We start from the raw sequence: 21,595 nt of genomic DNA on the forward strand, positions 1-21,595 counted from the left end.
GACATCACCAGATGCTGGGTTTCCTCCTTTTTAATGCTCTGCCAAGCCTTTACTGCAGTGGCTTTCAGTTGCTGTTTGTTTGTGGGCCTTTCTGTATGAAGTTTAGTCTTCAACAAGTGAAATGCGTGCTCAATTTGGTTACGAACAGGTGACTGACTTGGCCATTCAAGAATTTTAAACTTCTTTGCTTTAATAAACTCCTTAGTTGCTTTAGCTGTATGTTTTGGGTCATTGTCCAACTGTATCATGAAATGCCACCCAATCAATTAGACTGCATTTAGCTGGATTAGAGCAGACAGTATGTCTCTGAACACCTCATAATTCATTCAGATGCTTCTGTCCTGTGTCACATCATCAATAAACACTAGTGTCCCAATGCCACTGGCAGCCATGCATGCCCAAACCATCACACTGCCTCCACCGTGTTTTACAGATGATGTGGTATGCTTTGGATAATGAGCTGTTCCATGCCTTCTCCATACTTGTTTCTTGCCATCATTCTGGTAGAGGATGATCTTGGTTTGCTCTGTCCAAAGAATGTTTTTCCAGAACTGTGCTGGCTTTTTTTAGATGTTCTTTAGCAAAGTCCAATCTAGCATTTCTATTCTTGAGGCTTATGAGTGGCTTGCACCTTGCAGTGCACCCTCTGTATTTACTTCCATGCAGTCTTCTCTTTATGGTAGACTTGGATATCAATACGCCTAACCCCTGGAGAGTGTTGTTCACTTGGTTGGCTGTTGTGAAGTGGTTTCTCTTCACCATGGGAATGATTCTGCGATCATCCACCACTGTTGTCTTCCGTGGACCTCCAGGTCTTTTTGCGTTGCTAAGTTCACCAGTGCTTGCTTTCTTTCTCAGGATGTACCAAACTTTAGATTTTGCCACTCGTAATATTGTAGCAATTTCTCGGATGGGTTTTTTCTGTTTTTGCAGCTTTAGGATGGCTTCTTTCATCTGCATGGAGAGCTCCTTTGACCGCATGTTGTCTGTTCACAGCAAAATCTTCCACATGCAAGCACCACACCTCATATCAGCTCCAGGCCTTTTATCTGTTTAATTGATAATGACATAACGACCGACTTGCCCATACCTGCCCATGAAATATCCTTTGAGTCAATTGTCCAATTATTTTTGAGCCCCTGAAATGAAGGGATTGTGTTAAAAAATGCTTTAGTTGCCTCACATTTTTATGCAATCGTTTTGTTCACCACACTGAATTAAAGCTGAAAGTCTGCACTTCAACTGCATCTGAGTTGTTTCATTTAAAATTCATTGTGGTAATGTACAGAATGAAAATTAGAAAAAAGTTGTCTCTGTACAAATATTTATGGACCTAAGTCAGTTAGAAGTGCAGGGAACCACATAAAGTCACATCTTAGGTTACAATAGTCTCAATTTACAGCAATTCTGACAATACAAATGAGTATATATGCCAAAAAAGTATTTTCTACTGAAATTAAATAAATTTTCAAATAGTGACTTCATTTTATTTCTTACTAACAAAGAAAAGTAATTATAACACAAGTGAATACACAGCAGCTTGCACTTATGCCAAAGAGTAGTACAGTATGTACAGTGCATCCGGAAAGTATTCACAGCGCATCACTTTTTCCATATTTTGTTATGTTACAGCCTTATTCCAAAATGCATTACATTAATTTTTTTCCTCAGAATTCTACACACAACACCCCATAATGACAACGTGAAAAAAGTTTACTTGAGATTTTTGCAAATTTATTTAAAAAAAAAAATTGAGAAAGAACATGTACATAAGTACTGTGGTGGGTTGGCACCCTGCCCAGGATTGGTTCCTGCCTTGTGCCCTGTGTTGGCTGGGATTGGCTTCAGCGGACCCCCGTGACCCTGTATTCGGATTCAGCGGGTTAGAAAATGGATGGATGGATGGATGTACATAAGTATTCACAGCCTTTGCCATGAAGCTCAAAAATTGAGCTCAGGTGCATCCTATTTCCCCTGATCATCCTTGAGATGTTTCTGCAGCTTAATTGGAGTCCACCTGTGAAAAATTCAGTTGATTCGACATGATTTGGAAAGGCACACACCTGTCTATACTGTATAAGATCCCACAGTTGACAGTTCATGTCAGAGCACAAACCAAGCATGAAGTCAAAAGAATTGTCGGTAGACCTCTGAGACAGGATTGTCTCCAGGCACAAATCTGGGAAAGGATACAGAAATATTTCTGTTGCTTTGAAGGTCCCAATGAGCACAGTGGACTCCATCATCCATAAGTGGAAGAAGTTCGAAACCACCAGGACTCTTCCTATAGCTGGCCGGCCATCTAAAGTGAGCGATCGGGGGAGAAGGTCCTTAGTCAGGGAGGTGACCAAGAACCTGATGGTCACTCTGTCAGAGCTCTAGAGGTCCTCTGTAGAGAGAGGAGAACCTTCCAGAAGGACAACCATCTCTACAGCAATCCACCAATAAGACCTGTATGGTAGAGTGGCCAAACGGAAGTCACTCCTTAGTAAAAGGCACATGGCAGCCCGCCTGGAGTTTGCCAAAAAGCACCTGAAGGACTCTCAGACCACGAGAAACAAAATTCACTGGTCTGATGAGACAAAGATTGAACTCTTTGGTGTGAATGCCAGGCATCCCGTTTGGAGGCTCATCACCAGGCCAATACCATCCCTACAGTGAAGCATGGTGGTGGCAGCATCATGCTGTGGGGATGTTTTTCAGCAGCAGGAACTGTCAGGATAAAGGGAAAGATGACTGCAGCAATGTACAGAGACATCCTGGATGAAAACCTGCTCCAGAGCGCTCTTGACCTCAGACTGGGGCGATGGTTCATCTTTCAGCAGGACAACGACCCTAAGCACACAGCCAAGATATCAAAGGAGTGGCATCAAGACAACTCTGTGAATGTCCTTGAGTGGCCCAGCCAGAGCCCAGACTTGAATCCGATTGAACATCTCCGGAGAAATCTTAAAATGGCTTTGCACCGATGCTTCCCATCTAACCTGATGGAGCTTGAGAGGTGCTGCAAAGAGGAATGGGTGAAACTGGACAAAGATAGGTGTGCCAAGCTTGTGGCATCCTATTCAAAAAGACTTGAGATTGTAATTGCTGCCAAAGGTGCATCGACAAAGTATTGAGCAAAGGCTGTGTAAAAGACTGAGAACTAGGCAGCAAAAAGGTTTGGGGTTTTCCGGCCCCGTATATTGTCGACAATTCACAATTCGGTAAATAAATCAGGTCAAACAGAGAAAACAAAAACACGTGCATTTGCACGACGCCATATTAGGGGTCGGCGGCCATTTTATAAAGGAGGAGCCGGAAGTGGAGGAATGCTGGTAAGGAGGCGTGAGGGATGACGGGACTGCTGACGTCAGGGAAGATGGCGGAGGAAGGGCGGAAGTGGACGTACTGTGGGAAAGGTCCTATGGCAGAGCGTCTTTAGTTCTGATAAACAAAGGAGAAAGGTTAGTACCCCGCCACTCCCTGCCGGCGAACGTCTTTCGATGTGGTTTAAGGTCCATCCGCGGCCTCCTACTCGCGCATGCGTGACAGCTGTGAATACTTATGTACATGTGTTTTCTCAGTTTTTTTTATTTTTAATAAATTTGCAAAAACTTCAAGTTAACTTTTTTCACATTGTCATTATGGGGTGTTGTGTGTAGAATTCTGAGGAAAAATTGAATTTAATCCATTTTGGAATAAGACTATAACATAACAAAATGTGGAAAAAGTGATGCGCTGTGAATACTTTCAGGATGCACTGTACTCAGTCACCATTTTCAATCATTTGCATATCTCACTGAATGTAATTGGTGAATGTAATAGAGACTGTGCGCAGTAGCAAAATAAGCTCCATTACAAGTAAGCAGCTGGATCAACAGCTGGACATTTAGCTGAGTGGTATAATCTGCTACATTCAAGAGTTAAAAAGAATTTTTCCCAGATGTGCTGTCCAAAGGCGTATAACCACTGGGAGGATGTGACGCATACTGAGCAGTTCCTCAACAGAGACAGCATGTGTTTCACAAATCTTAGTCAGTTAGTGGTGCATTTTCCTCCCTTTATTAAACCAATTCCAACTCCATGAGGTACTGTATCATTATCAAAGACTGTAGAATATTTATGTGTAAGGTCAATATACCAATGATTCAGACTTTTAGTTTAAAATTTTTGTTATTTAAAGTACAGCAGACTTGTATCACAGTAAGTATGAAAGCATTATGCATTTTTGCCAATTTCCCATTAAAGGGAATTTTTGAAGGGCAAATTACAATTTACAAAGTAAAATTGCAACCAGAATGGAACTCATTTGTAATCTGAGACCCGTCAGTATATGCACTTATTCAAACTAGAAAAACTTTGGTACTAAAAAAAGAACCAAAAAAAGAAAAAATATATTTTCTTTTTGAGCATAATCACTCCAAAGTTAAAAAAAATATATGTATAATGGTGCTGCTCTACTTTAAATCTTAGCTATTGCCCTATCTGTTTGATCTTGGTAGAGTAATATATAAATTGCTGTACTTTCTCCTATTGAATTATTAATATGTAGCCTTAGAATGCCTAATCTCACAGACTTACCACTGTATATAAATTATCCCCACCTTCCCTTCTATATCTATAACCTCAGGCAATTAGATGTAGTAAAAAGACAAGCAGGAGTTAAGTTACACATAAAATAATGTATTACTGATAATATTCATAAATAATAACAAAATGCAAAGTACATTTGAATATTGGCAACCATACAACCTGATAAAATGGTGATGTGTAATTCAGCTGGCACACAGACTTCTAGTTACTTAATGTCTCTAGTTAAGGCATCATTGATGCTCAGCTTTTAGCCACATGTCTGTTCAATATGGCTGCTGAGCTGTGCTCTTCATTGTGTTGTCTTCATCATCACAGGTTAGCAAGAGAGATGCTTCTTCATCATATGTTGGTTAGAGAGAGAATGTGAGGTTAAGTACGTACATTTATAGATGTTCTCTCCAATTCCTAGAACCAATAGGACATCATGGTACTTACAGGCCTCTGACAAGCCAAGTCCAAACAGCCATACCTCAGACCAATGGGTGAAATAGAACATCATAACACCTGCCCACCAAACCATATGTTAAACATCCTGCCTTCCTTGCAGGAGGGTTGAAAGACTTTAGCAGAGAAATACTCATCAAACTGGTTTAAGAAAAATCCCCCAAATCCTGTCATAAAATTAGTTGTAAACGTGGGGGCAAACACAACTACCTCTCACCAAAGTAACACTAAATTACATTGTTTTGCCTAGATTTCAAATAAAGACATACAAAACAATTATCAAGTTATATGCAAAATTTTACATCACAACACTATCTTAAGGAACTTTGTGAGTTATATTAATGACTGCCTGGATCTTTCCTACAGACTTGACTTTTCTTTCATAATGTTGGTTAAACTGCATGTATGAAATCACAAGATGTGTGGGTGTTTGTATGACTGAGAGTGCCTTGTAAAGAAATGAGGTCCGTTTCATAGTCTGGTTCCTACTTTCTGCCTTGAGGTGCTAGAGGGTTCATAAAATGGTTTGATGGGTCAATTACATGTCACTTTTGCATATAGTACATAAAGAATTGCTTTTAATAATCAGTCAGTATGGGCAGAATGGTGATGTGCTGCTGAATCATTCAATGTCCTGCATTTCAGCGTTTTTCAACCGCTGTTCCGCGGCACACTAGATGTTGCCTGGTGTGCCGTAGGTGCAGACAAGACAAGACACTGAGACAGACTGTGTTTTTTTTGTGTTTTTTGAAATTCACGCCTAGACTCCCCCGGTCCCCTCTGGGACACCTTCCACTTCCTGGCTCCCTGATGCCCGGAAATCGTCACTGCCTGTGACGTCATCCGGCATCGGATCCAGGAGGGCGGAGCAACCAGAGAGGAGAGGCAGCACTATCTTGCCCTGGCACAACCCGACCGGGGGGAGCAACTGCCCAGGCCCTGCCCCGACAGACCAGATCCACCAGGGGCCAGGCCCATGCACAGACAGAGCTGTCATCTGGAGCTGTCAGTGACAGTGAGATACTGCAGTGATGGACAAGTTTTTGAAAAGGAAAGAACTGGACTCTGAACAAAATTTGGAGGCAGATGAGAGCCCAAGTATGAGTGGGGGTCAAAAGAAAGCAAAGATGGTTAACACAAGCAAATTCTCTGGCGCAAGGCAATATAGCGAAAGCTATATTTCAGTTGGATTTACTTGCACTGGAGATACAAACAAACCAACTCCACTGTGCGTGGTGTGTGGTGAAAAGCTAGCTAACAGTGCTATGGTCCCAAGCAAACTTAAACGCCATCTCCAAACGAAACATCCTTTGCTTCAAAACAAGAATGCGGACTATTTTATTCGCCTGCGTGACAACATGGAGAAACAGGCAACTTTCATGAGAAAAACCACAAAGGTAAATGAAAGAGCTCTTAAAGCTAGCTATCAAGTTGCTGAACTTATAGCCAAGTCAAAAAAGTCGCACACTGTGGCAGAGACATTAATACTTCCTGCCTGCAAAGCTATTGTAGAGGAGATGCTCGGACCTGAAGCAGCTAAGGAAATAGCCAAAGTCCCTCTCTCAGACAACACAATTTCCAGACGTATTAATGACATGTCTGCAGACATCGAAAGTGTGGTTTTGGAAAAGATCCGTATCAGTGAGAAATTTGCATTGCAACTTGCCGAGTCTACTGATATCAGTGGACATGCTCAACTCTTGGCCAATGTGCGTTTTGTTGATGGTGATGCAATTAAGAAAACTTCTTTTTTTGCAAGGCATTGCCAGACAAAACAACAGGAGAAGAAATTTTTCGGGTCACATCAGAATACCTTGAACAAGGAGGACTTAAGTGGGAATACTGCACAAGTGTCTGCACCGATGGAGCTGCAGCCATGGTCGGGCGCACCAAAGGCTTTGTAAGCAGAGTGAAGGAAAGAAATCCAGATGTGATTGTTACGCATTGTTTTTTACACCGCGAGGCCCTCGTAGCCAAGACTTTACCAGCAGCCCTAGTTCATGTGTTGGATGATGTTGTGCGCATGGTAAACTTTATAAAGTCACGACCCGTGAAAAGTCGCATATTTTTAGCTTTGTGTGAGGAGATGGGAGCGAAGCATAAAACCTTGCTGTTGCATATGGAGGTCCGGTGGTTGTCGCGTGGCAAGGTCTTGGTTCGTGTGTATGAGCAGCGGGAGGAACTTAAAGTGTTTCTGACAAATGAGAGGTCAGATTACGCAAAGCAGCTTGCAAGTGATGAGTGGTGTGTAAGGCTGGCATACCTGGCAGATATATTTTATCATCTGAATGAACTGAACACACGAATGCAAGGCCGAAGTGAAAACCTGCTTACAAGTACAGATAAAATAAATGGATTCCGTTCAAAGGTGCAACTCTGGCATCAACACGTGGAAAGTGGCAATCTTGAAATGTTCACACTCACCAAGCAATGGCAAGGTGTTCACACTGCTGCACTGTGTGAGATAATAGTTAAACATTTAAAACTCTTGAGGAGAAGTTGTCATTTTATTTCTCTTCAGTCTCCACTGAATGCCTTGACTGGGTTAGGGACCCTTATAGCTCAGCATCAGTTGGTGGAAAGGACATGACTTTACAGGAGCAGGAGGAACTAACTGAACTGAGACAAAATCGTGGTTTCAAGCTAAGATTTGCTGATCTACTTTTGGACAGTTTTTGGTTGGATACCGCCAAGGAGTTCCCCCTTCTGGCAAATAAAGCTATTTTGACATTGCTCCCATTTTCCACTACATATCTGTGTGAGATTAGCTTTTCAAGCATGATTGCTATAAAAACCAAATACAGAGAGAGACTGAGAGCTGTTGACGAAGAGCTACGTGTGTGTCTTTCTTCGATTCCAGCCAGAATATCAGCTTTGTGTTCAGCCAAACAGGCCCAGGTTGCGCACTGAATTTTATAATTTTTCACTATTTTGTTTACTTAATATTTTATAATAAAATAATTATAAAATACTTTCTTTGTGTTTATTTGATTCCTATTCAAGAGAATTACTTTATATATAGTCAATATAGGCACAGAGTTACATTTTTTAACATTTTCTAATGGTGGTGTGCCTCGTGATTTTTTTCATGAAACAAGTGTGCCTTTGCCCAAAAAAGGTTGAAAAACACTGCTGCATTTAAATTCTGTCCCCTATCTTTGATTGGCTGGTGATTGCATATTCTATGTGTGTGGCTGCAGGTTTGCCCCCAGGTATGTCAGTTTTATTTTCACATCGCCAGATATATTTATGTTAGTTTAAATATTATATTTAAACTGGCCATGTATCAATGTGCAAGTGAGTGGGCTTATTAATGAACCAACTGTTGAGGGTGAGTTCCTACCTTGCACACAGTGCTAAAGGGGACAGGCATCAGCTCCTGTGACTTTGAGTTGGATTAAACCGGTTTGGACAATATCGAGTGATGCCAATTTAAATGTTAGAATGTACCTGTTTAAACCGTATTGATTTTTAATTTGAATCTTCCTTGACGCTTTAATCAAATCTCAGATTTTAAAGACATGAAAGGGTATTCAAATGTAGTCAGGGTCAGAACACGGTAAAAGAAAAAACTGATTGTTCAGTTTAATTGGTTGTGCTAAATTTGAAGTTAAAAACAATACTAGTATCTAACCCAGAATTATTTTGACCAGAAAAATGCTTTTCACAAAAGTCTTTTCTTTATATCGCTTACTTTTTTCAAAGCATTTATCTATTGTTTGTAAAATATCTTTGTGCATCGAGTGCTTATCATCATGGCCACCCAGAACTCTAAAATGAAAGCAAATGGATATAATAGCAGTGCCTATGGAGAAACAAATGTAGAATATGGTGACAAACACAACATTATTGATATGGTAACAGCAGCATAAATTAATAGGAATTGTCAAAACTGTCTTGTCAGAGTTAAGGTAATCACTGAAATATAAATTCTACTGTAAATGTAAAATGCTCTCAACTGAAAGAGGTGTTTCCCTAGTTAAGTGCTGGTGTGATTATGGTGCACGATGGTTTGCATGTGCATGTAAAAGATTGATTTTTTTTTGTAATAAAAGGAGACTGTGTGACCAGTTTACTTTGACTTTTTGGAATTTTGGAAAGGTTTGACTTGACAGAATGTAAAACAAAAGCAACACCATGTGAGCAGAAGCTGGATTATAACCAGGAGTATGATAAGTCAGTTGATCCCAAAAGGTTTAGAGAACTAGTTGGCAGTCTGATCTATTCAATGACATGTACTAGACCAGACTTAAGTTGTGTCATCAGTAAGCTATCACAGTACCCAACAGTGGGTGACAACAAAACATGTGTTACAATATTTGAAAGGAACTGCTGACTATGATATATGTTACAGAAAATATGAAGATCAATTAAAATTACAAGCCTATAGTGATGCAGATTGGGCAACTGACACAGATGATAGACGCAGCATGACTGGATACTGTTTCAGTCTAAATAAAATAGGGCTTTAATTTCATGGAAAACAAAGAAGCAGTCCACTGTGGCATTATGTACATGTGAAGCTGAGTACAGTATACGGCACTTACTGCCACAGTACAGGAGGGTATGTATCTCAGCTTTTAAAGGGAATAGATGGTGAAATTTAATATGAACCAGTGGACATTTACGAGGATAACCAGGATGCAATTGCCCTAGCAAAGAACCCTGTAAGCAGACAGAGGTGTAAACATGTGGATATTAGGTACCACTTTGTCAGAGCAATGTTAAATGATGGAAAAAGTACTCTGAAGTACTGTCCAACAGAAGAAATGGTTGCTGATATTATGACAAAACCTGTAAAATAGATGAAATTGGAAAGGCTGAAAGGATTTGTATTGGGTATGTAAATTAAGAATTCTATTTTGTTTTTATGGAAGGCTGTTGTCAAAAATGCACAGCAATGTGAGAGCAAATGGGGGTGTTGACATATAAATGTAAAATGCTCTCAACTGAAGGAGGTGTTCCCCTTGTTAAGTGCTCGCGTGATTATGGTGCACGGTGGTTCGCGTGTGCATGTAAAATATTATTATTATTATTATTTATTTTTTTTTGTAATAAAAGGAAACGTAGTGACCGGTGTACTTTGACTCTGGTCAAGAAGCTTCAGAGAGTGTTGCTATTCTTCCGGCGTCTGTATATTACCCAAGCGTACGTTGTTAATAATTTTCTTGCCATTTAGTCTACATGTCAACACCCTCTCCTCTATATGTGCACGTATCAAACAACGTTCTTTAGAGCAACAGTAAGTCTATTCTTAAAATGCCCAACGCTAGCAGCATGGCACAAACTAAGAATGTGCAGTATTATCGCCAGGCTCCTGTTCAGATCTCGCTACCCCCTGATTGAAATACCTCTCCGCCGATTGTTGTAGCGGTCCAGACATGCCAGTACATTTCTCAGTTAACCCAACCCACCCGGGCGAGGTCGTTGTTTATAATCCTTTTACTCGGATCACGGCCGATTAGTGCAAAGCAAAAATGAATCTGTCGGCTGTCGCTTGCCTTCTGTTCTTGCTCTTCGCAGCGAAGACAACCAGGTCTCACTTCGGTCTAACCGGGGGCTTCCATTATATCGATCCGACTGACACAGCATTTCCCAAGGCAGTGAAGTTTATCGTCTGTGAGCTCAATAAGGCGTCCAATGACATATTCGCGTACAAACTGGCCAAGATCATTAGTGCTAAGTATCAGGTTAGTGAACTGCTCAGTTGCTCCTTATATTCCAAACAGCATTTTTCTTATTTAAAGATATTTTTTAGTTTTGGTTTATAATTTCATTTTATTTTTTACTTTACATACAGGTCACATCTAAATGCACCAAAGAGTTTTACTTTCTGTGACAGTTTTTCACATGATAACGTGACAGTTCAAGGCTTCCAGTGCCAAGCAAGAATCAAATCACTATATGCTCCGTTGTTATTGTACCTTTAACATGCTTAACATTGCTATTTCGCTACAAAAATACTTTTATACTTACATGACTGACTTTGTGAGTAGTAAGATCATGTCATGTGTTTATATTTATTAATTATTTGTTAGCTTTTGACAGTATTTTATTTTCATGCAATTCTTACTTTGGGCATTTCTAGCAGTACAGTTGAAGTCACTTCTTGAACTGTGTTAATAACAGAATGTAATTTTGCCATATAAAAAATACATTTCTAAAAGCATATTTACTTTGTATACTGTACATCTGCTATTCCAACATCTCAGCTCATTGACCCCCATTTTCATGATGTTCTACCTCAGTGTTTCTAGTCTTACTGCCACTTACTGTGCACCAGAAGGACGGAAGACAGAAGAGTGCTGGGCATGGCACCGTTAGGTCACCCGCTTCACAGTATTAGCCATCGTGAATATCTGCATTAGCAGCACCCTTACTGAAACTCAGTTCTACCTTTAGAGTTCTTTTTTATTCTGTTTTCTTATCTATCTGGGGAACGCCATGTAAAATGACAATTACTGAAAAGAGCTGTTTCTGAAATCGCGTTTACTCCTCTATAGTTCCCGATCATTCCGTCTGTGACCACCCCTCCCTCTTTTTCCATGGCTCCCTGGGTGTTTCCATCTGCCTTCTTGACCCTGTATTTGTAAAGCGTAATGGAGTTTGTGGAATTCAGAGCTCATTGTAAGTGTCAATCACCCATCCAGCACTGCCTGTTTTCAAGGTATTTTACCAGACTGTCGCATGTAAGGAGTAAAGAGAAACTCTTACTTACATGCCCTAGAATTAGCCACTTTACACCAGTATGGTAGTCAGTTGTCCTTAAAGGACTGTTGCCATCATCAGTGGGTGCTTCCATCACACCACTCAGGTGGTCTGTTGCTTATTTTGCCTTGGCATACACTCCGCCCAGCTTCACCTCACTCTTTCTCTCAGATTAGTGAGCTGACCCAAGGCCAGGGTTCACTTCTGAGGCTTGTTGGTGTCCACACACACAAAATTTAGTGTTTCAGCTGTTAATGATTTGATTTTTTGACAGTTGTAATGTAAGCAGCACTAAAGATATCTGGCAGTCTACTGCCTACAATCAGGTAGAAATAATCAACAGTAAATAACTAATAGGAACAGGTTCATCCCTTTTTTATCGATGAAGATGGTGTGCCACATTACTCTTCGTAGCTGCCTTAATGGTGCAGCTCACCATGAACCACATCAAAGCAATAAACTCCTCTGTAAGTTCAAAATCACTTCTAAGAAATAAAGAGTGGAGTTCCCTGTTAACACCTGATCGTGTCACACTTCACATTACATCACTCTTTATAACTCTCTTCCTAGTGCAATGTGCCAGGCACTGCATCTAAACAATAGTCTGCCCCCTGAAGTCATGATCGCTTCGAAACGTAAGTGGAGGGGGTCCCTCATAAACTCCCGAACATGTTGAAAACTTAACACTAGAATTACCAGAGCCTACGAAAAAACTCGTAATTCCGTCCCACCTTAAATCGCTTCTTAAAATCGTTCACAGCTCTCCACCAGCGTCTTTTGTCATCTAAATGTGCTGATAAAAATCAGGCTGCAAGCAGCCGGCTATTCCATCCCCCCACCGACTTAGAACGTGCACAAACTTCTCCCAGCTCATGCCTTGATTGATTATCTGGGAGTGAAGTGGAGTTTTAGAGTGGAAAGAATAGATCATTATTTGGAATACACGCATTTCACGTGTGTTCCGTTTCTACAGTAATCCGTGGAAACACATTTTTAAAACAGAAACGTTTTTCATATTGTAGTAGTAAATGACAAAATGTAAGCATAAACTATATAATGTATGAAGCCTAAAGTCCAAATATCAAACACTTTCACAAAAGGTACACATATAACAGAACAAGTATGCTTTTATTCAAAAATATAACTGCAGAAAAAAGCCACCTTAGCATGCCATATTGACACGTCGTATGCAGCTGACACGGTAGTGTAATGGTATCAGCCGCTGACTAGTATCCAAAAGCTCATGAGTTCGATCCCACATGGCTCAGTTTTGAGAAGTAAACTGCTCTTATTCTTACTATTTTAGAATAAAAACATGCATTTGAGTTCAGTGTGTAACGGCCAGTAATTTATGATACTTGTAAAGGTTAGTTTTTTTTTATTCACTTTTCATTCTCTTAGTCGTGTTCAGGATCCTTCCCTACCCCCCATTTGAGAATGCTGTTTTCACACAAAGATGCGCGTAGCTCTGCAGCGTACTTGTGACTGCATTCTCGTACCAATGCTTGCGAACTGAAGTGCCTGCGTGCACTTTTCGTGGCATTACACGTCTATTTTTTTGAGCATGCCCCTGTCGCTCAAACACAGGAACATATGTTGGTGTACAAGAATAAAAAACAAGTGCACTTTTATTCTAGACTATAAGTGAAGAAAAAATAAAGCAAGTTACAGTAGGCGGTTGATACGACAGCTTGCGTGGTGCAATGCTAAGAACTGCTGATTTCCGATCCGTGCTATATAAAATCATCACATTCAAATATTAACAATTTCCACACACCCTTCCTACATTCACGACATGTGTACTTGTTGCAGTGTACATCTCTCTGGGCTATGGTTCCTATTACACTGAATGAGCACCTGACATTGTACTTTCTTCCCTATATAAATCACATTCGAGTATAGCGTCTCCAAATAAATCACATTTGAGTTATAGCGCGTCTTTATGTGAAAACAGCATTGTCAGATTGGCTTTGGGGGATCGTGAACGTGACTGAGAGAATGGAACTGAATAAAAAAAAAGACTGAAATCAAATGTATGTTTTTATTCTAAAATAGTTACGTACATGCAATATTATTTGAAAACGAACAGCGTCAGATTGGGCGCATATTCAAACCCGATCTGACGCTGTTCGTTTTCAAATAATATTGCATTAGTGCGATGATGTTTTTACATATATTGTCTCTTTCATTCATCTTGCGGTTTGTAATCAGTGACCGCGTGTTTTTTCCCCGATCTTGCCAGTTCGCACATGTTGCTGTATGGTGCTGTTTCTTTTGTACTCCAGGACACACAGAGGACAGAAAGTACAGAGCAGTAAGTTCAGCGCTATATGCAATCTGACAGACAAACAGGCAGAGAAGGCACTAGATATATAAATAAACAGGGAAGGCACTGTATAATAGATATATAAAAACAGCTAAGGGGATAGATATATAGATAGGTAGGAAGGAAAGGCACTATATGATAGGCAGACAGGGAAGCTCCTATATAATAATAAAATTACTGTTATTACTATGTAGATAGACAGGGAGTTCAGCGTCGAGCGTGTATTCAAACCCGATCTGGCGCTGTTCGTTTTCAAATAATATTGCATGTACTTAACTATTTTAGAATAAAACATACATTTGATTTCAGTCTTTTTTTATTCAGTTCCATTCTCTCAGTCGCGTTCACGATTCCCCCCCCCAATCTGACAATGCTGTTTTCACATAAAGACGCGCTATAACTCAAATGTGATTTATTTGGAGACGCTATACTCGAATGTGATTTATATAGGGAAGAAAGTACACAATGTCAGGTGCTCATTCAGTGTAATAGGAACCATAGCCCAGAGAGATGTGTACACTGCAACAAGTACACATGTCGTGAATGTAGGAAGGGTGTGTGGAAATTGTTAATATTTGAATGTGATGATTTTATATAGCACGGATCGGAAATCAGCAGTTCTTAGCATTGCACCACGCAAGCTGTCGATCAACCGCCTACTGTAACTTGCTTTATTTTTCTTCACTTATAGTCTAGAATAAAAGTGCACTTGTTTTTTATTCTTGTACACCAACATATGTTCCTGTGTTTGAGCGACACGGGCATGCTCAAAAAAATAGACGTGTAATGCCACGAAAAGTGCACGCAGGCACTTCAGTTCGCAAGCATTGGTACGAGAATGCAGTCACAAGTACGCTGCAGAGCTACGCGCATCTTTGTGTGAAAACAGCATTCTCAGATGGGGGGTAGGGAAGGATCCTGAACACGACTGAGACTGAGAATGAAAAGTGAATAAAAAAAAAAAACAACCTTTACAAGTATCATAAATTACTGGCTGTTACACACTGAAATCAAATGCATGTTTTTATTCTAAAATAGTAAGAATAAGAGCAGTTTACTTCTCAAAACTGAGCCATGTGGGATCGAACTCATGAGCTTTTGGATACCAGCAAGCGGCTGATACCATTATGCTACTGTGTCAGCTGCAGAACGTACGTGTCAATATGGCATGCTAAGGTGGCTTTTTTCTGCAGTTATGTTTTTGAATAACAGCATACTTGTTCTGTTATATGTGTACCTTTTGTGAAAGTGTTTGATATTTGGACTTCAGGCTTCATACATTATATAGTTTATGCTTACATTTTGTCATTTACTACTACTATATGAAAAACGTTTCTGTTTTAAAAATGTGTTTACACGGATTACTGTAGAAACGGAACACACGTGAAATGCGTGTATTCCAAATAATGATCTATTCTTTCCACTCTAAAACTCCACTTCACTCCCAGATAATCAATCAAGGCATGAGCTGGGAGAAGTTTGTGCACGTTCTAAGTCGGTGGGGGGATGGAATAGCCGGCTGCTTGCAGCCTGATTTTTATCAGCACATTTAGATGACAAAAGACGCTGGTGGAGAGCTGTGAACGATTTTAAGAAGCGATTTAAGGTGGGACGGAATTACGAGTTTTTTCGTAGGCTCTGGTAATTCTAGTGTTAATATTCTCTATAAAGGTTACAGTTTCTGTTGTGCAGTGGGAACACAATACATGAAAGTGGCCAGGGGCCACAAGCGTCCCACGGCCAACATCATACAGGAACTCATTGGATCCTGGAAACAAACATCTTGTGGTTGGTTCTACTGGTCCTGTGCAAAGAGACCAATAGACTAAATTTACTTGCATGACTGCATCCAAACTTTCAGAAATGTCCTGGCCTGATGTTGTTCCCTGTTTCACAAATTTCCCATATCCGTCAAACTTAGGCAATTAGCTGTGCTACATTAGCTACATCTCTGCTTTTGTTCTAGGACTTACAGTGTTACATTGTCAGCCACGACACATATATTCGTCTACACATTTTCTATCTGACAAAGGAACAATGACAATTTTATGGGCACCTTCCATGCCAAGCAATTCCCGAAAAATGTCTTTGATCACCAGCGATATCAGGTCTTTTCCAGTTGTACGTTGTTCCTTTGCATGAGAAATGCAATATAAGGCAAAGAAAGACACTTTGAGTGCCCTCTATGAATCCATTGCATGCTGTGTGAAGGCACCCACTTGTTTCACTACCACTGCAGCTCATCTTTGGAAGATGTCAACCTGTTTCCTGACATCAGTTGAATGATTTTCTTCTAAATGTATATTTTCAAATGAGACAGCTTTTGGCGTTCATTTGACAGAAATTTTTGTCAAAGAACCCATTTGGGATAATAAAGGCCATCTTTGTATTTACTTGCAAAGCTCAGAACGCTGTGAACAAAGCCTCATATTTCCTAGATTTATATTTTCCTTTGAAGATACACTACTTACTAGTTTTTCTTTGATTTTCTTTTTAAAAAATGGCCCATAATTTATAATTTACCCCTTTCATTTCACACAACATTTAACTTACTGTAACTGACAATAACACTGCAGCGCTAACTCAGCCTATGGCAGTGTATGTCTAACATTTGAAAAACTTCTTTATTAGAAGAGATAAGCGGCAAGTGTGCTGACGAAATGTAGTGAGGTGAGTAAAGTAAAATAATGATCACAATATTATTAAAAAGACCAGCCAGACAATTGCTGTACTTTTTGCAAACAAAAGAATTTTATTTAATTTTAATTGTTTGTTTAACTCTTTAAAGGCCGAATATTTTCCAAAAAAGCAACACATAAGTCAACATAAAATGTGTGTTGCTTTGTGCTCTGGCTGCTATTGGTACCTGTTTGTCGTCTCTGGCAGCTGCTCAATAGCCAGAAGGAATACCATGGCAGGCCGGCTGCCTGGCTATCTTTGTGTGAGGGTGGCAGTTGCAGTGCAATGCATTCTGATTCATACCTCTTGTCATCATAAGTGCCAGTATACTCCTAGGTGAAAGTTGCCGTTAATGGGCACATTAGCTACGTGAACATGATCAGCACTACGATCAGCTGATGCTGGTACCTCACTTTCATTTTCTATCTCCATCTCCAGACTCCAACTGCATCAACAAGTCAGGGTCCGATTCAGCGATAATACAGAAAATGTCACCGGCGGAGTATTTTGATTCGCACATTCACTTTGGTCTCTTGCTAGATGTCGATGCCATTTTATAAGTTGTTTGCTCTTTGTTACTCATTTACGCAAAGGAAATCAAAGTCAAATCAACTAAGCTAACTGTTCTCCTAGCAAAAAAGAGTCAAACTAAAACGTATCAGCAAGTTGCCGTTTACGGCTGATTACCATCCTCTACCCTTGAATTTCGACAAAAGTCGACATCTGTCCTGAAAGAGTTAATAAACAATAGGTTCTAATAATAATAAATCCAATGATACATGTCTATGTTTTTAGGTGTATTTATGTTGCTTTGATGAACCAAAATTGTGCAGAATAACAATGTAATAAGCAGTGTTGTTGGTTAAATACATTTGGCTACCTGTGTTTTTCTTTTCTTCCAGGTGGTTTCAGGAGTGAAGTACATAATAGAAGCTATAATTGGGCGAACCACATGTAAAAAAGGAGACCTGACTGCCCAAAATTCAATAAACAAGTGTCCTTTCCAAAGAGATCCTCAGAATGCTAAGGTATAATCTTGAATGTTAGGCGTTGGTGCTTATTATCACCTGACGGCCCTTGAGAGTGCTGTGTGCTTTTAACTCCATTAATGAAGCGTCATTGAGAACGTTTTCAGTATTTCATAAGAATATTTCAGAATTTGGTTAAATTCAGTTATGTTTCTTTCAGCTTGCATAAAATCTCATCATTTAATTTCATACCTAAATAGATTTCAGTAAGAACACTTATGTAGGTCTCATAAATGAACAAATGGGTTGGCTGTTAGCTGGCAAAGCCACATTCACCTTTATGAAGTGTCCATCAAGAGGAAGTCATCTGGAATATTTTGCTCTACCTTGTGGTCAGTGTGATTTTCTGATATATTTTCAAGGACCATATTTAATGGGTCAGGCAAGAGTTACTGATTAATGAGGTTGCTCATTCATCTTAAGATGGATGTCTTCACCTTTTTAGACAAGAAAGCATTACTACTTATTTACTATTCATATATATCATGAATGAGAAAATTGGCTGGGGCAATTTGGATGTTTTTTAACATGCCGTAAGTATATTTATTTACATAAAATATCAATAAGGTTATTTCAGCTAAAATGTCTTCAGTTAGTGCAAATGCAGTCAGGCGCCAACATACAGAACCATTTGTGACGCATGTTAAATTAGCTGTATATCTGTCACAAAGTGTACATGTCGTCATGTGAATTGAGGATCTGTGGGTCTGGTGGGAGTCCTCTGTATGCACACTTTAAAATGCTGGTACGGAGTAGCACAAACTGATAATCAAAGTCATTGCGCAGCACTTTTGAACTGCTGCTCAGCTGTTATCATCGGCTCACCTCCTGCCCCAAGGTTCTGTCAGTGAACTGGCAGATACACTTTGTGAGCAAAAACTGGGAGATGTGTGCAAAAGAAAAACAAAACAAAAAGGTGTAAACTGTATAAGCTAAATGAAACCCAAAGCCCAATACGAGAGACAATAATTGTGGTCAAAAGAATAAGACGGTAAAAACTGAAAGTACATGCAAAAAAAGAGCACAATGGTAAACTTTGAATATGTACTTCAGAGATTTGGTATCTGTAGATCGGATAAGGATTTGTACTTGTAGCCATCCTTTCATTCCATCACATCGGTTGCGCTTGGGTCCCGATCTCAGAGGACACTCCTCTAGCAATGCTGAAAGTGGACCTAATGATGGAAATAGACAATGGCGGTCTTTAAGACCCAAAATCAAACCAATTAATGACACATATGAAGCAGTTTGGAAGTGCAGCACAGTTGTGATCCCAAAACTACACAGGGGAAGCACTCATCGCTTTGTGGAAATCAATCGATACTTCATGGGGGACTCCCACATACTCGTCTTTGATTTGTTGATGTTTTGCATTTATCGATCGATACTTCACAGGGGAAAGCTCGTGTAGTGTAGTGGGATTGAAGTAATTGGTTTTAAATTTAAAGTACATGCTCATCTGTTCATCACTGAAAAAAATTTAGAGTGAGCACTGGCTGTAAGTACAAATGGCATCATTCGGCTCGCTCATAACTGTACATTTCAATAATGCTTTGTTCACACATGATCAGCTATTGAATCCATTTGTTAGCAGCACTTTCATAAGGAGCAGCAAATGTGGATGAAAAATTTCTATGATTACGCCTTTCCTCAGTAGAAGTATTTACCAACTAACCTTCCATAGGTTTGAAAAAACCTCATACTGGCTAATAGTCTGCTGGCCACTGTAGTTATCGTTCTTGAAAGGTTAGGGTTTGGGAGATGGAACAGCAGACTTTTAAACAAAAGAAACAATAGCCAGGGTTAAAGGTTTAGTCTTCAGTCTAAAGTAAGAATCCTAAGACATGTACACTTCCATCTTACGTAGGCAGGTGGCCATGAGGTGATATGTCCTATGGCTTGCGTATTATTTAGTTGGCAACAGGCCTAATAAGAAATATGGCCTGGAATATGTAATGAAAAAATGAAATATGGAAAACACGATAGCATGTGGAAAATAAAATGGAGTTGTGGTGATGACAATTAAAAATGTCAAAATTCAAAATAATGATTAAAATTGAACAAAACCCTACAGGGCAAGTAAATGAGAATTCATAATGACAGATCATGACACTTTCCTAAATCTGGGTTCATTCTAATTTAGGTTAACAGCGAGCCAGAGTCTGTCCCAGGAGCATCAGATTTCATTGAATGTCAGAGGGACACCTCCTCACACTCACAGCAGAACAGTAGAGAGAACTTAAATAGTCAAACTATCTTGCATATCACCAGGATGAGAAGGGTAATTGGTGTATCTGTATGTGAATTGTTGATTGGACACAGACAGTGACTACCCTAGATACTGGTGTGGAAGAAATTTAATGGACAACCTCCACTGGGTGTCCCATATAGGCAGTAAACACAGGCAGGAGAAAGCGTCAATCATTATTCTTTATCTAAATCTTGTAAGAGGCAGCAAATGTATATCTTATTAGCAAGTGTTGTAAAAAGAAATGAGCGTCTTCTGTGCTTTATTTATACAATTCACTGATTAGATCACAATTTGAAGGAATTCATTATACTGTAATCATAAAACTTTTTAACATGATTGGTTACACACAGTTGCTAATGGGACATGACAAACCTTGATACCTTAAATAACCACAATTAGCCCCATCCACTAGATTGATTTACAGTCCTTTCAGCTTAGGAGTACTGACTTTTTAGAAGTGTTCATTTTCATTCTGGACCATATGTTTCCTTCTTGGTTCATCAACAGGAAGCTTAGCCTGAGCATAACAACAGAACAATGATTATGCCTTAAAATATGAAATTACACCTTCAGCCTTTAATCATAAGCTCAGAAGAATATGAGACTTGGCACATGCATGATGCACATTGGACCAGGGTTCAAATTCAACTCTTACACTGGATCTGAAGTCATCATTCGAGATATGTCAGGCAGCAGCACTGTGTCACCATATTGCCTGTGGCTTATCTTCTCACTTAAAGCTGCCTTTTAATGTTCCATAATTCATCAAACACAGAAACTTTCTTTGTAAAAAATATCTTATTTTAGTGAAACCTCAAACTAATACTTAAAATGTATGAGATTATGTATGTATCCGTTGTGCTTTTTTTATTCCAGTATTACAGATGCAGATTTGAAGTTTGGAGCCGTCCTTGGATTCAATCAACTCAACTCTTGGTGAATGAATGCTCATAAAGAACTACAACAACAGCATGTACTTCTGGCAACTTATATGAGTTCAGCAATTTTAAATGTTTGATTAGTTTAGTTATACCAGCGTTACCTGTCAATATTGATTAATGCTTTGGGAATGTTTATTCAGTCTGCTGTCTTTCTTAAAAGTATGGTAATTTCCATACAAACACTTTCTTAATTATTCTATGCAAATGATATATTTTTAAAAATAAAAACATATCCATGATGTTCCAGTATGGACTTTTTTTTTCTGATGTCTACAAAAATGCCCAGACTTGAGGGTGGCACAATACATATTCTACATATATGGTGTTCTTGTTCCTTTAGTCTCCTGTTCAGAATTGTACAGAATGTGTCAGGTGAAAGCGCATTTCAGCAGAATCCGGCACATGTCAGGAAATCAAACCACACTAACTCATTCTGGGCCAGTTTTAAATTGCTAACAATCATCTATAGGATATGTTAGGAAAAATGTCTTCTTTTAGTGAAACATCAAACTGATGATTTATCATCAGCGACTAAAATGTATCAGGATCATGAGATTACATCTGTCATATCTGCTCAGTCCAAACTTACATATACAGAGCTTTAAAATGTGTAACATTTTTCTAATGAGCAAAACTATAAAGT

At 39.4% G+C, this 21,595-nt stretch overlaps 1 protein-coding gene across 1 annotated transcript; it reads left to right on the top strand.

Annotated features, from left to right (window-relative positions):
* The first annotated feature begins 10,412 nt into the window (after positions 1 to 10,412).
* LOC120535849 (cystatin-like) lies at positions 10,413 to 21,196 on the top strand. Its single transcript, XM_039763965.1, has 3 exons — positions 10,413 to 10,709; positions 17,635 to 17,760; positions 20,888 to 21,196. The coding sequence occupies exons 1-3, from the start codon at positions 10,497 to 10,499 to the stop codon at positions 20,963 to 20,965; spliced, it is 417 nt and encodes a 138-aa protein (XP_039619899.1). The 5' UTR covers positions 10,413 to 10,496; the 3' UTR covers positions 20,966 to 21,196.
* Positions 21,197 to 21,595: the final 399 nt, after the last annotated feature.

Source organism: Polypterus senegalus, chromosome 9 (assembly GCF_016835505.1).
Source record: "Polypterus senegalus isolate Bchr_013 chromosome 9, ASM1683550v1, whole genome shotgun sequence".
Lineage (NCBI taxonomy): Eukaryota > Metazoa > Chordata > Cladistia > Polypteriformes > Polypteridae > Polypterus > Polypterus senegalus.